The 16,466-nt window shown below is 35.8% G+C and overlaps 1 protein-coding gene and 1 long non-coding RNA gene across 2 annotated transcripts in view; one reads left to right on the forward strand and one right to left on the reverse strand.

Annotated features, from left to right (window-relative positions):
- The window catches only part of LOC110145650 (uncharacterized), a 31,059-nt gene extending 23,862 nt beyond the window's left edge, over positions 1-7,197 (forward strand). Inside the window, exon 4 of the long non-coding RNA XR_002316279.2 lies at positions 5,941-7,197. This is a non-coding gene — a long non-coding RNA (uncharacterized lncRNA). The remainder of the gene's footprint in view (positions 1-5,940) is intronic.
- Positions 1-16,466, reverse strand: part of SLC35A3 (solute carrier family 35 member A3) — a 40,342-nt gene that overhangs the window by 9,397 nt on the left and 14,479 nt on the right. The window contains exons 2-6 of the mRNA XM_020906054.2: positions 8,157-8,361; positions 4,124-4,278; positions 3,924-4,046; positions 1,793-1,964; positions 733-851 (exon numbers count right to left, since the gene is read on the reverse strand). Of these exons, the coding sequence (XP_020761713.2) occupies positions 733-851; positions 1,793-1,964; positions 3,924-4,046; positions 4,124-4,278; positions 8,157-8,361 (774 nt within the window). The remainder of the gene's footprint in view (positions 1-732; positions 852-1,792; positions 1,965-3,923; positions 4,047-4,123; positions 4,279-8,156; positions 8,362-16,466) is intronic.

Here is a 16,466-nt window from a genome sequence, read left to right on the forward strand (position 1 = left end):
TCAAGTCTGTAGTTCCTTCTTAAGGAAGGAGAGCTTTCCTCCTCAACAGGATAAAAGCCATCATAAAATCTTTCTCAAATTTTCTCTGAATTTTCACTTATCCCCATCTCCTTTTCTCTTATCTTAAAAATAGAAGTATCCTTCCTGCTTTCAAAACAGTTATCCTTTGCTACCTTCTTACCTATCTTCCCTAAGGGACTTTCAGCTTCAAATATCTCTAGAGAAAGGCTTTGTGAAGGCAGAGACTTGTATCTTCATTTTTGTTTCCTCCAGAGTACTTAATAAGTATTTTTTGAAGACGAAATTACTCAGCCCTTGAATAATTTAAAGTTATAAACTGAAGTTATTTGATAGGAATACTCCAATATGTAATCAGTATTAAACTATAAACTGTTACAGATTTAAATATCTAGATCTGCTTCTTGAGCCTGAATGAATTTAGACTTCCTGTGAAATGACTAGAACTGTAGAAAAATTAAAAGTTATATTTATCCTCAGCTTTAACTCTTTCATTTTTAATCCTGCATTTTCATTATGTTAAATTTAAATACCATAAAGTTCACATTACAGCATTTAGATCAGTCCTATTTTAACTTCTCTGAATAAACTAGATATAATGAGAATACTAACAGGAGAAGCCCTTTTTCCTCCTATCAGTACATCATAGCTATTTTGATTTTCTATGTTAAAATAAAATGTATTAGCATAAATATAAGAATTTAAATGCTTTACCTGAAGAACAACTACTATCCAGGTCAGTCGATTATACCCCTGAAAAAACCCATTCTTTGACACCAGTTCTCCATCATAAACATATACTCCCATTAATCCAAATATACTCCCAAAGAAACCTTAAAAAAAAAAAAAAAAGTAAAGTCTATGTTATATGTCCTTTGGTTTGTCAGGAGAGATATTTTTCCATTAACATTACAAATAATTTTAAACTTAACTTTTCCTTTTTGATAAAATTTGATTAAAAGTTTTTTTAGTTGTATAATTATATAGACTTAGAAAAAAGATACTCAATACCATATTTTGACTAAGAAAAAGACATGGGAATGTAAAACAGAACAGATTACCAGCCTTGGAGCACTGAAAAAAATAGGGTGTATACATTACAGGACTATATGGATATCCCATTCAAATATTTGTAAAATGTGCACTTTTGTATATTTCATTGTATCTTCCTACTGCTAGATCTGTAATTTCATATATTCACATTCATATATGCAGATATAATAACTCAGGTATGTGGTATGGCATTTTTCTTTATTTAGAAATTTTGGATATATGATAATATCCAAAAAAATTAGAAAAGAAACAGTCAGCCACAGGCAACATCAGAATGTTGTTACTGAAGTCTCACCGTTAGGGAAAAGTCAGCTCAGTGAGAGCAGGAAATGTGTCTTGTTCACTGCTGAATCCCTTACTTCTACCACAGAGCTTATGGTAGACTTATGCCTTATGACTACTGCAACTAAGATTTCCTAGAGCAATCCCAAACTATGACTAAAGAAATGGTTATATTACAGGAATCACCTCTTCAGGGAGAAGTCTTTGGTAACATGCAAATAGTGCAGGGTAAAGCAATTTTCTAAATAAAGTCACAACTAATCAAAGTATTCCACAATGAAAAAGTAACCAAAAGGGATGTGAAATGTTCTTTCTAAATTTTATTTGCAGCAACTAGCAGCTTTTATAAAAGGTTTATTTAATTAAAGATACATAGAAATCTTTAAATATAACAATATAATCACTTTAAAAGTAATGTTAGAAAACATTTAAAACTTACCAAGTTGAATGTTTCTTATCCACACTGATTGTTTGGTTTCTTTTAAGATTTTCTCAAAGTAAACCCCAGCAAAGCCACTTGAAAAACATGCTGTGAGAACTGCCATGAGGCCTACAAATTGTGAGCCAGCTGAAAGTTCCTTAGAATTAAGCTCTTGAGAATCTGAGGGCCACTGAACAAAAAGAAACAACAGAAGTTTAATTCCTATAGTATGTTACAAAATACATGTTTAGAGCCCACTCTTAGACCTTAAGGTAAAAGTGCAACCATTTCCATTCCTGGGGATTACAGAGGACAGCTTTTGAAAAAACCTTAGAATAACTTTTTTTTCCCATAGTGATATTGCCTTTACAATCTATAATTTCAAAAATACCCTAAAAAAACAGCTGCTGTTGCTGCAGTTTAGTCACTAAGTTGTGTTCGACTCTTTGCGACCCCATGGACTACAGCCTGCCAGGCTGCTCTGTCCACGGGATTTTTCAGGCAAGAATACTGGAATGAGTTGCCATTTCCTTCTCCATAAAAAAGAGAAAGAGAATGAATAAATGCACAGATGCACAAAACAGCCTCTATAAGCAGGTCAGTTGTAGAAGTTCAGAGTGTGAAGTGTTGGAGCAGCAAAATTAAGTCCAGAGTGGCTGCTGTATTATGGAAGGGCCATATCAAGCCAAACATTCTGAGCTTTATTCTGTAGATCAGTGTTCCTAAAACTTCACTTATTTCTCGATCCTTCTCATGGTTTTTGCCTACCTGAACTATTAGTTACTTGATTTTTAAAAATACCTCACTTTTAAAAATTGAATACCAACTACTTCACCTTAAGCAGGACCTATAAAAATATGGGTTTGATATGCCAATTATATTTCAGTAATACTCATTTAAATAAATAACTATTAGAAATATTTATTGAAAATACACAATACATACCACACTCTAAGGAAAGTGACTGGCAGGAGAGGGAAGGAGGACTTTGGATGGCAGGAAATTGACATGATTAGATTTATTTTAGATAGCCCACAGTGGTGAATAAGTGGAGGCTGAATTTTGGGTGATGGTAAAAAACAAAACAAAACCATCAATTAAGAGGCAAAAGATTACTTGAGAAACAAAGAAGTCATGAAATGGGGAAATATTAGTAGATACAGACAAGGACAGAATCAAGAAGTATTAGAAAACAGTCACAAAGTCTTAGTGATTGGATGTATAGGCTGAAGGAAGACTCTAGGACAACTCTCAAGCTAAGTAAATAATGATGGGAAAAAAATAGAAATAAAGAACAGGTCTGGTGGGGTAAAGGTAAAGTTTGGTTTTGGATACACTTGGTTTATAAGGCCTGCCGAAGTGAAAAGTGAACCTGTTAGTCACTCAGTCGTGTCCAGCTCTTTGCGACACCATGGACTGTAGCCTGCCAGGCTCCTCTGTCCATGGGACTCTCCAGGCAAGAGTCCTGGAGTGTGTGGCCAGTCCCTTCTCCAGGGGATCTTCCTGACCCAGGTCTCCTGCATTTCAGGTGGATTCTTGACCATCTGAGCCACCAGGGACGCCCACAACCAACCAAAGACGTCCAATGGCTTTTAGATATACAAGTCAGAAACTAGAGGCGACGACCAGAGCTGATGACTCAGATCAACGAACTATCAGCACATGCATTAATAAAAACACCCAGGAAGAGTGAATCTCCAAAAATAAGGACATAATTTAAGAGAAATAATAAGCCTATCAACAACCCCAATATCTAATGTGTATATGAGGGAAGAGGACCCCAGGAAGGAAACCACTAAGGAATCATTATAAAGATGTGAAAAGAACCAAGAAGTGGTGTCAGGGAAGCTGACAGACAACAGGAACCGAGTGACTGATCTCAAATGTGCCCATACTAAGTAAAAATCAGCTTTGTTTTACAAGTCTTACTTCCCTAAATAGACTATTCACTTCTTTGCCTCAGATTATCTGATTTTATTTCTTTGTATCATTTATAGTCCCAATGTGGTATCTTCCTCATGGGGGAAGCCCTCAAAAACAGTTGTGAGAATAAGCATTAATTTGCATCAACAAATACCAACCATACTCTCCAAAATGAGATTTTGAAACTGTGATAAAAATGAAAGTTATACTTATCTTGAATAGTTACCTGTACAAAAGCAACTCCTGTCATCAAAATTACTAGGGAGAGCCACTGGTACACACCTAATTTTTTACTAAGCATCGACACAGAAAATAGTGCAGTCGTAAGAATTTTCAACTGATATGTGACCTGAAAAAGAAAACGGCTAATATTATTGTTTGTCTGTTTGTTTCTTAGCAGGACTACTAGAAATGTATTTTGGGTACCTGATAAGTAGCTGCATCGAGATTTGACAGTGCCACATAAAGTAAATTATTCTGAAGAGTATATATCCCTGATGGAATAGCAAGTTTAAGTGTTTCCATAGGTTTATTAAGAATTTCATCATGTAGTATTCGATTCAGTGCTCTTAGACTACATTCTAGGAAAAAAATGGACACGAAATGGACAAAATCAGTAATTAAGTAACTCTGAATCTGTTCCATACTCTCTCTCAAATCCCTGGTTTTTTCACCTATAAAAAAATGGAAATTCAGCTACTTATTAAGATACTTTGAGGTCTAAGATTTACAGACATACCTCAGAGAGATTGCAGGTTTAGTTCCAGACCATAGCCATAAAGTGAGTATCACAATAAAGTAAGTCACAGAACTCTTCTGGCTTCTCAGTGCAAATAAATGTTATGTGCACACTGTATGATAGTCTGGTAACTGTGCAATAGGATTATGTCTAAGAAAATGTAAATACCTTAATTAAAAAATACTTTATTGCTAAAAAATACTCATTATCATTTCACAATGCTGGGTTGCCACAAATCTTCAATTTGTAAAAAACACAGTATCTGCAATAAAATAAGGTATATCTATACCTTTAATGATGCTAATATTTCAAATGTTAAATCTTAGAGAAGACAGTATATTAAGAAGTGCCTTATCTTTATAATAATATGTATCTTTCACTGGGAAATAAATTGATATGCACATGTATATATTTATGATAATAAAAATCTGATAGTATTAATTTGTCAACCAAGTTTTCTTACTTTATCATAGCAACATTATAATACCTTGTATTTTATAATGTATTCTATCATCAGTCATTCATGTCAATTAATAATTATGAAGACTTTAATCATAAAATGGTATCGATTAGGAAGTGGGTTTGGCTCAAACAACAGAAAACTCAATCAACACTGGCTCAAACCCATAGGGATTTGTCTCACATTACCATGAGTCCAGGGCCAAAGCTGCTATAGCAGCTCAGTAATGGCATCAGGGACCTAAGTTCTCTCTCTCTATATATATGTATATATAAGATTTTTAATTTCATGCTTTTCATCTATTATGTACGTGATTTTTGCAACAGGTTACCAAATGACTGAGCACCTCTGGTTCTTCCTTCTGGTAACCAAAGAAAAGAGGAGGGAACAGTGGCCTAGCAGGCATCTTCTTCCCTCTCACTGATCAGGACTGTGTGTTGCATAACTACTCCATGCTGCAAGGGAGCTGGAAAATCAACCCTTTTCTTTTATATTCTCCACTTTAGAGATAAGAAAGGGAGAAAGGAGTTAACAGTGGACTCTGAGCTAGCCAATCCCCAGTATCAATCACAAAAAAAGTCCAAAGAACTTTAAAGAGATACATGATCTCCCAAAGAAAGGAGAAAGTCTAAGGAAACCTACCACTCTACCAACAATGACACTTTATAGATGATTGTCTCTCTCAACATAAAATCTGAAAACTTTGATTATGAAAACTGTTTTAAAATGAAAATAACTTAAAAAAAAATGCTGCTAGATATTCATCCTTTCCTGACTCTAAAATAGTAAAAAAATTATGTAAGTAGTTAAAAATTACCAAGATTTTTTCTTAGTTTTAGCAGAAAAAAATCTAAAATATTAGCTCATTCTTAAAATTAAATTTTTAAATAATGTTATCACATTTTTCTTATTAGCAGTCTGAGAGTAGTGAAATTGAGTCTTGTGGCTTTAATTTGATTTTTCTCATTGCTAGAGAGGTAGAGCATCTTTTTAAACATTTATTATTTTCTGAATACAAATGCAATCTCTTTTTGTTTCTCCTAGATCGATACACTCCAGCTACAATGGCCAACATGACAGTTTCAAAAGCATACAAAATTTACAAACAACCCAATTAAAAAATGGGCAACAACTTAAGCAGATATTTCTCTAAAGATACACAAATGGCCAATAAGCAAATGAAAAGGTGCTCAACATTATTAGTCATCAGGGAAATGCAAATCAAAACAACAATGGGATACTACTTCACACCTACTAGAATGGCTGTAATTTTTTAAAAATGGAAAATAGTAAGTGCTAGTGAGGATATGGAGAAATTGGAATTCTGTACGTTGCTGGTAGGGATCTAAAATGGTGCAGTTATTGTGGAAAAGTCTCACTGTTCTTCAAAATGTTAAACAGAATTACCATATGACTCAGCCATTCTATCCTGAAGTATATATTCAAACGAAATGAAAACAGAGGCTTGTATGTCTAATGCAGGATTATTCATTGTCTATCACAGCATTATTTACAATAGCCAATGGGTGGAACAACTGAAGTGTCCACCAATACAAGAATGGATAAAATGTTACACAGATCTTTTTTCAGTTACAATGGGTTATATCCCAATAAACCCATTATAAGCTGAAAATATCTTAGGTCAAAAATGCATTTAATACACTTAACCTACCAAATATCATAGCTTAGCCTGTTGCTGCTGCTGCTGCTGCTAAGTCACTTCAGTCGTGTCCGACTCTGTGTGACCCCACAGACGACAGCCCACCAGGCTCCCCCGGTCCGTGGGATTCTTCAGGAAAGAACAATAGAGTGGGTTGCCATTTCCTTCTCCAGTGCATGAAAGTGAAAAGTGAAAGTGAAGTCGCTCAGTCTTGTCTGACTCTTAGCGACCCCAGGGACTGCAGTCTACCAGACTCCTCCATCCATGGGATTTTCCAGGTAAGAGTCCTGGAGTGGGGTGCCATTGCCTTCTCTGATAGCTTAGCCTAGATTACCTAAAATGTGCTCAGAACACTTAGACATTATCCTAACATTGGGCAAAATCATCTAACACAAAGCCGATTTCATAGTAAGTGTTGAATATCTCATGTAACTTACTGAATACTGTATTGGAAGGAAACACACACTGATTGTATGGGTATGAATGGTTGTAAGTACACTGGTTGTTTATCCTTGAGATTGTGTGTCTGACTGGGAGCTGCAGCTTGCCGTGGCTGCCCAGCACCCTGAGAGTATCATATCACTGGCCTAGAACAAGATCAAAGTTCAAAGTATGATTTCTGCTTAATGCATATCACTTTAATGCCATTATAGGAAATGGCAACCCACTCCTGTATTCTTGTCTGGAAAATCCCATGGACAGAGGAGCCTGGTAGGCTAGAGTTCATGGGGTCACAAATAGTCACACATCAGTGAGTGACTGAGCACAGCACAAAGTCAAAAAAATCATTAAGTCGAACCATCATTAAGTTGGGGACCTCCAGTGTATATACACACACACACACATATACATACAATGGAATACTATTTAGCCATAAAAAGAAATGAATTCTAAGATACATTACAATATATGTGTGTGTATGTGTGTGTGTATATAATATTAGTCATGGCTGGACTAATCATGCAGCAAATAAAATAAAAAAGCCTAGACTTTAGTTAAAAATTATGACTCCTCTAAGTTATTCTTATTCTCAAAATTATTATAAATGCAAGAAACTATGCTTCATATTTATAGCATTAATCCAGACATGAAATCATGATATAGTTTAGAATAAGATACCTTTATTACTAGACTAAAACTATCTTAAAATGAAAATTGAAATGTTCTTAAATAATGCAACAGTGTTCCAATGTGTAGTCACCTATATATATATCACATACATATATGTACCTATATACGTGTGTGTGTGTACTGTGTGTGCTAAGTCGCTTCAATTGTGTCCAACTTTTTGTGACCCCATGTACCGTAGCCTGCCAGGCTCCTCTGTCCATGGGATTCTCCAGACAAGAATACTGGAGTGGGTTGCCATTTCCTACTCCAGGGGATCTTCCCAACCCAAGGATTGAACCTGAGTGTCTTGCGGGTCCTGCATTGCGGGCGGATTCTTTACTGCTGAGCCAACAGAGAAGTCTTATGCGTGTGTGTGTGTGTGTGTGTGTGTGTGTATACATGTGTGCGTGTATATATACATATATATATGAGTAACTCCAAAACAATTAAATAAACTTCAATGACTTAACAAAAACCCCTAGATACCTACTGCTATCTTTGTAGACTAATAAAATGCAGGCCATTATCTTCAAAAGTTCAGCAACAACCACAGCTGTAGATGATAGATAACGAGGCCCCTCTTCTTTTAATGTCCTAGAATAACGCATCGTTAGAACCAAACTGGTAGTCTGAAAGACCAAAATTCCTAAAGAAAGGTATTTTAGGTTGGCGGACATTGTCTTATCTTCATTTGCCTGAAAGACAAAATGTACAGGGCAAATAAAGTTAGAAAACATAGAAATTAGAAACATTAAAAACCAGTAAGAGAGGTCCATTCCAAAGAAGATAAACTGCATTCCACCCTATTTTTCCTTCTAGTTACAACTATAAACCTTGAACCAAAGACAAAGCAACTATAAGGAGACTCTGAGAAGGTGAAAAAATAAGGCAAACTGGCTAGAGACTGCAGATCTTGAGTAAATGTAGCAGTAAATTCCCTGGAGATTTCGCCACTCCTGTATCTCACCCTGGGTGCTACAGCAGTTCACAACCTGGAACCACCAACAGATGTAGGTCAATAACAAAAAAGCCATTAAGAAAAAACCCACCATCTCCAACCGAGGGCTGGGAAGACAGCAGTCCCACAGGATGCAACCCTCCCAATTGAGTGCTGTGTAATCTGTGGGCAGAGCCTTGCTGACCATCCCCAACTTGCACAAATGACAACAGAGCTGGTGGCCCTCCCACCCCCCACCAGGCACTGTAGCCAAATAGATTGTGGGGGCAGAGCCCTGCCAACCACTCCTGCCCCATATAAGCCCTATATAAGCACTGAAGATGCAGCACCATTCTTCCCTCTCCAGTGGCTGTCTATTTAAGTAGGAACCAGGGTCTCAGAACACTCTAAATGCCCAGGATACAATCCAAAGTGAGTGTACTCATCCCACAAAAAGAGAAAAAAATCTCAACTAGGATGAATAAGGACAATCAACAGGCAACAACACATAGTACAGATGCTGGAATTATCAGTCAAGAATTTTAAAGAGGTCACTACAAAAATGCACCACCAACAAGCAATTATAAACATTCTTGAAATAATTTTATACCTATATCATTGAAAAAAATAGTATAGAAGTTCTCATGTACACTTCACCCAGTGTCCCCTAAAAATAAAAGGAGCAAAGCTCCAATATTTTTTCTAAGGTAATTTAATATTAACTCTAAGAGACTCACTTTTAAATATGAACATACAAATATGTTAAAAAGTAAAAGGACTGGAAAAAGATAAGCCATGATAAAAATAGCTATGAGAAAGTTGGAGGAATTAGATTAGTATCAGGCAAAACAGATTACATAAGAATTATTTTTAGAATTAAAGGATACTTCATAATTGTAAGAGTCAACACATCAGGAAGATATTATAAATGTACATGTGTTAACATAGCTTTAAATACATGAAGCTGACAGAACTAAAAGGAAGAACAGGTAAATCTACAGTCAGAATGTGGGATTTTAACCCACCTTTCTCAGTAACTGATAGAATACACACACACACACACACACACACACACACACAACCCAGTAAGAATACAGAAGATCTGAATAACACCATCAATCACTAAAACTCTGTAGACTTGGAGATGATCCACTAAGATCTTCCTTCAAGGAAAGACTTAATGTAGTGTGCATGGTCAGTAAACTGCCTCTCTGCCGTAAGTCACATCTTTGCTTCAAATTCATCTAAAGATTCAATCTCAAAAAAAAAAAAAAATCCCTGAAGGTTTTTTTTGGTAGAAATTGAAAAACTGATTTGAAAATTTATAGGAAAATACAAAGGACCTGGACAACCAAAACAATTTTGAAAAGGAAAAATAAAGTGGAATGGGTTAAACTACTGAAATTCCAGACTTACTATAGAGCTCTAGAAATAAAGACTGGTATTAACATAAGGACAGAAGAATAGATCAATGGAACAGAATGAATTCCAGAACAAGATCCATACGTATTTGGTCAAATAATTTTGACAAAGGTACCAAAATGAAAGCACAGTCTTTTTAACAAATAATTCTGAAACAATGAGCTATCTGTAATTTTTTAAATGAACCACTATTTATCTGCCTCATGCCAAATATTAAGTAGAAATAGAGCTGTTATAAAAGCTAAAACTATAAATATTCAAGGTGAAAACATGGGAGAAAATCATATCCACATTTCTTACAAAATGCACAAACCATAAAAGAGAAACATGGAAAAACTGGACATCATCAAAGTTTAAATCTGCTCTTCCAAAGATACTGTAAAAACAATGAAAGGCAAACCACATCACGGGGGAAAATATTCTCGATACAAAAATCTGACCATGGCCTTGTATCTAGAATGTATATAGAACTCTTATAATGAGCAGAAAAAAATTACCCAAATGAAAATGGACAAAAGATCTGATAAACATTTCACCAACAAAAGATAAAATGGCTAATATGCCCATGAAAAAATGTTCAATATCACAGTCATTAGAGAAATACAAATTAAAGCCACAATGAGATAACATTATATACCTACGAGAACAGATGAAGTCTTAAAAACTGATGCTACCAAGTGTTGAAGAGGGTTTAAAGTGAAAAGAACGCTCAACTTTGCTAGTGGGAATGTAAAGTGGCACAATCACTTTATCACCCGTCTATCTCATTCTTATAAATCTGCATGAGCAAAAGAATCCTAATGTGAAATAAAACTGTAGCATTTTAGAGGTGGAAAATGTTTTAGAAATCATCCAGTACAATCTATTCATCTTACAATAAAGAAAACTGTGAACAGAGAAGTTAGATGACTTCTTCAAGGTCTAATAACTACTAATTGGAAATAGCAGTTATAAAGACAAATATCAGGTTCTCTAGATCCCATTACATGCTACTGTAAAATTTCAAAAGACTTCCTGGTGGCCTTTTATCTCTGTATAAAAGGAGAATAGGTTGCCAGCAATCTACATTTGGCAAAGGCATTTGATTTTCCTGGAAAATATTACACAATTACTTCAAATTTGTTCAAGAAAGTCTTCTGTTTATTCTGTACAACTAAAACTCAGCAGTGGCTACAGGACTAGAAAAGGTCACTTTTCATTCCAGTCCTAAAGAAAGGCAATGCCAAAGAACACTCAAACTACTGCACAATTGCACTCATCTCACACGCTAGTAATGTAATGCTCAAAATTCTCCAAGCCAGGCTTCAGCAATACGTGAACCGTGAACTTCCAGATATTCACGCTGGTTTTAGAAAAAGCAGAGGAACCAGAGATCAAATTGCCAACATCTGCTGGATTATCGAAAAACCAAGAGAGTTCCAGAAAAACATCTACTTCTGCCTTATTGACTATGCCAAAGCCTTTGACTGTGTGGATCACAATATACTGTGGAAAATTCTGAAAGAGATGGGAATACCAGAGCACCTGATCTGCATCCTGAGAAATCTGTATGCAGGCCAGGAAGCAATAGTTAGAACTGGACATTTAACAACAGACTGGTTCCAAACAGGGAAAGGAATAAGTCAAGGCTGTATATTGTCACCCTGTTTATTTAACTTATATGCAGAGTACATCATGAGAAACGCTGGGCTGGATGAAGCACAAGCTGGAATCCAGATTGCTGGGAGAAATATCAGTAACCTCAGATATGTAGATGACACCACCCTTATGGCAGAACATAAAGAAGAACTAAAGAGCCTCTTGATGAAACTGAAAGAGGAGAGTGAAAAAGTTGACTTAAAGCTCAACATTCAGAAAAGTAAGATCATGGCATCTGGGCCTATCACTTCATGGCAAATAGATGGGGAAACAGTGGAAACAGTGGCTGACTTTATTTTTTGGGGCTCCAAAATCACTGCAGATGGTGACTGCAGCCATGAAATTAAAAGATGCATACTCCTTGGAAGGAAAGTTATGACCAACTTAGACAGCATATTAAAAAGCAGAGACATTACTTTGCCAAAAAAGATCCATCTAGTCAAAACTATGGTTTTTCCAGTAGTCATGTATGGATATGAGAGTTAGACTATAAAGAAAGCTGAGTGCTGAAGAATTGATGCTTTTGAACTGTGGTGTTGGAGAAGACTCTTTAGAGTCCCTTGTACTGCAAGGAGGTCCAACCAGTCCATCCTAAAGGAGATCAGTCTTGGGTGTTCATTGGAAGGACTGATGTTGAAGCTGAAACTCCAATACTTTGGCCACCTGATGAGGAGAGCTGACTCATTTAATAAGACACTGATACTGGGAAAGATTGAGGGCAGGAGGAGAAGGGGACAACAGAGGATGAGATGGTTGGATGGTATCACCGACTTGATGGATATGAGTTTGGGTAAACTCCAAGAGTTGGTGATGGAGAGGGAGGCCTGGCATGCTGTGGTCCATGGGGTCGCAAAGAGTCGGACACTAATGAGCAACTGAACTGAAGACCATAATGTACATATTGTAACAGCAATACCCTGATTTCTTTTCAAATGAAAATGTAAAGGTCAGATTCTAAGCCAGGATATATTACTTCTACAATTTGGCTTTTCCACTTCCAAGTATATACTACATCAATATAAACATTTTCTGTGATAATACAGTTCTTAATATTCTTAGTCTCTCATGCTATATTTTTCTAAGTCTGTGACTGAATAGAAAAAAATATACACTGGTTCTGCCCCTGGCTCTTGAAGCCCTGGTAGTTCCCTAAGAGATAAGGGCACTAGGACCATCTTTTATTCTAATATGTGGTCTTTGACCCCAGTTCCTGACACAGTGCTCCTGAAATCCTTGTAATTTTCTGGGTGGTAGATGTGTCTTTTGTTCCAATAAGGCAAATGTGGGTGGGCCTCTGGATGACTCCTGAATGAGAAGCCATGATTAGAAGCTTGGAATTTTCAGCCGCATCTCTGAGCTCCCCTACTCCCCCATTGTCTTAAGAAGGCAGAAGGGCTGAAAATGGAGTTAATGATGGATCATGCCTATGTGATGAAGCCGCCATAAAATCCCAACAGTACAGGGTGAGGAGGGCCTCCAGGCTGGTGAACATATCCGTACAGGGCAGGTGAAGCACCCCAAGTCCATGGATACAGAAGCTCCTGTGCTGGGAACCCTCCCAGACCCTGCCCTAACCTTCATCTGATTGCTCATTTGTATCCTTTATCATATCCTTTAATAAACTGGTGGACATAAATGTTTCCCTGAGTTCTATGAGCCACTCTAACAATTTAAATCAGAGGATCTCTGATTTGCAGCTAAGTCCAAGTCAGTTGGTGACTGGGGACCCAGGTTGTGACCAGCATATGAAGTAGGGTGGGAGCAGTCTTGTGAGACTGGGCCCTTAACATATGGGATCCGACACCATCTCCAGATAGGTAGTATCAGAACTGCAGAAGACCTCCAGCTGGTGTTACAGAGAATTTGCCTTGGTGTGGGGAAAAACCCCACACAGATTTGATGACCAGAAGTGTCAGAAGTGAAAGATTCTGTATGAGAAGTAGAGGGAACACTCAGGAGGAAAGAAGGGTGTTGTTTTTCTAATATGAAGTCAAGAACTAAAATTTACGCAAACACACGATTATTTGCACTAGAGCACCTGTAAAGAATTACAGTTGAATTTATAAGTCTGCCTAAAGGAAGAAAAAACTCAAAATGGAAAAAAGCAAGAAGTATTTCTTTTCTTCTTTTTTCCTATTTCTCTTTTTTCATTTTACTGAGATATGACATCTAGTACTATGTCAGCTTAACCAGTACAACATAACTTTCATGTATTATTAAACGATTACCAAGTAAATTAACATCAATCATTCTTTGCAACTCCATGGACTGCAGCACAACAGGCTCCCCTGTTCATTATCTCCCAGAGTTTGCTCAAACTCATGTCCATTGAGTTGGTGATGCCATCCAATCATCTCATCCTTTGTCAAGAAATGTATTTATAAGACATACAAACACTTAGTTTGATTTTAGAATACAATATAGGTAGAAGTAAGTACTTTCATTTAATACAACCCCTATATGCAAAGCAAATATATAAAAACAAAACAGATGAAAACATGATTATGTTCCACCTCTATAAGACTGATTCTTCATTTCAGAATGAATCTACAATATTCTCCCATTATAACTGAAAACAAACTTCTAACATTTTCATGTTTAATATTTAATTTCAGTCTCTCCTACATTTTTTTTCTCTTATTGCCTAATTCCCCTTCTTTTATCCTTTCAGGTGATACCAATCGTCTAGTTTCCAGATTATTCTTTGTTTCATAAAAATGTCCTATCCAAGAAACTTACATATCAATAAGAAACTGTAAAGTTCTTTCCCAAATGCAGCCATATTCAGTTTACTGTCAAAATCCTCATGTACCAGTCAACAATTACCACCCATGTTCCTTTAAAGACCCCGATTACTAAGCTCCCTGAATACACTGGAGCTCAGTGAGGCTCTCAGATTCAGAGCAGTATTAGAAGGGCAGAAGGCTTATATGCTCCACTTTCACCTTAAAGCTAAGACGTGAAAAATGTATTGTTCCTGATCAATAAACTGCTATTTCATTCTGATGACTTTCTTTGGTTCGGTTTGTTATGGTTTTTCTAAAAAAGCATTTATTATTTTATTTACTTTAAAAAGTAGTTACTGTTAGAAAAATGTAGAAACAAAAATTATATTGAACCCAACTCCACTACTCAAAGACATATGAAGATATTTTTATATAGATTCTGTCAATTTTTCTTAAGTTTTTGGGAAATCTCTAAACCTGAGGACAGTAACAGCAAAGATGTACCTAGACCATTTCATATTCCCGCTGAAAGGACTTCAACAACTTTTGGAGATTTTTAGTTACATAGGAAATAAAGTCTTGTAATCAAAAAGTTCTAAAGTCTCCTAAAAAACAGTAGATCTTTCTTGAGGGAAAAGAATGGATTTTAAAAATACAAAAAAATACCAAGAATGTAACAAATGTCCACAATTCCACCACCTAGAACTAACAAGTATCAATCTTGTCACATTTGTTTATCTTTCCTTTTTTAAAGGAATAAAACATTATAGTTAAAGTCAAAATTCTCTCTAAGCCACAACTCTTAAGTCTTATTCCTTCACTGTGCCCCTATTATCATGTGTTTGGAGTATTTCAGTGCGCTTTTAAAATTTTATACACCTACACAGAAATATGTGTAAGCCTAAATATTTTAATATATATACATAGCATCAAACTTTTAGTATACTTTAATATTTTATATTATTTAATATTAATAGAAATATATCTATATAGAACATGTAATAATATACAGTATATTAATTATATTAAATATATTTAATGTTTTATATTTAATATACATACCTTTACAAACATGGTATACATTATTTAGCATCTTCCTTACTGTATTCAGCATTGTTTTGCCTTCTATGTTGACATACAGACCTAGTTCATTGCTTTTAATAACTCTATAATGTTCCATCAAATAAGCAGGCCTTCTATTTATCTGTTCTCCTACTGATGAACATTTAAGATCCCTTTTTTCTCCTTTTAAAGATTTAAATTTAAAATTTTTCTTAACATTTTTCAACAAGTAGCTCCTAAATATTATATAAGCTAATTGGTTTCAAGCCATTTTTCTAAAATTTAATATTTTATATGACTTCTCAGGTCTCTTCTAGTTCTAACATACACAATTTTATTAAAGTAATTTCAATTTTTTCATCCAGAAAATATTATCTCAATATTTAAATTGTAAACTTTGAGGACTTGCCTGGTGGCGCAGTAGGTAAGAATCTGCCTGCCAATGCAGGGACACAGGTTTAATCCCTGGTCTGGGAAGAGTCCACATGCCGTGGAGCAACTAAGAAGTTGTGCAACAACTACTGAGCCCACACGCTGAACTACCGAAGCCCACACAGCCCGTGCTCTGCAACAAGAAAAGCAACTGCAACGAGAAGCCCCAGCACTTCAACGAAGCAGACTCCACTCTCTGCAATTAAACGACTGCACGAAAGCAACAAAAACCCAGTGCAGAAAAAAAAAAATCACACTGTATACTGTGAGTGTACATATAGCAACAAAGAACACATACTGTCATTACCCATTATACAGTTACTAGTGTGTAATAATAACAATGTGTAATTGTAATCTTGGTGTGTGCATACTATAATCATACTAATTTGATACAGTCACACTGCAAGTCCTTCTAAAAGTCCTTTGCACAGGAATATTTCAGGATTTGCTTAGTCACTAGAAAAGATCTTGTATTTGCTTTCCGATCACTATTTTTCTTCTGAATTGCTAGAGAAGTTTGATATTTACAAAGTTAAGGTTTATTATTTTTAAATCCCTTTTCACTTCTTGAAAGAAAAATGTA

Source organism: Odocoileus virginianus, chromosome 5 (genome assembly GCF_023699985.2).
Source record: "Odocoileus virginianus isolate 20LAN1187 ecotype Illinois chromosome 5, Ovbor_1.2, whole genome shotgun sequence".
Lineage (NCBI taxonomy): Eukaryota > Metazoa > Chordata > Mammalia > Artiodactyla > Cervidae > Odocoileus > Odocoileus virginianus.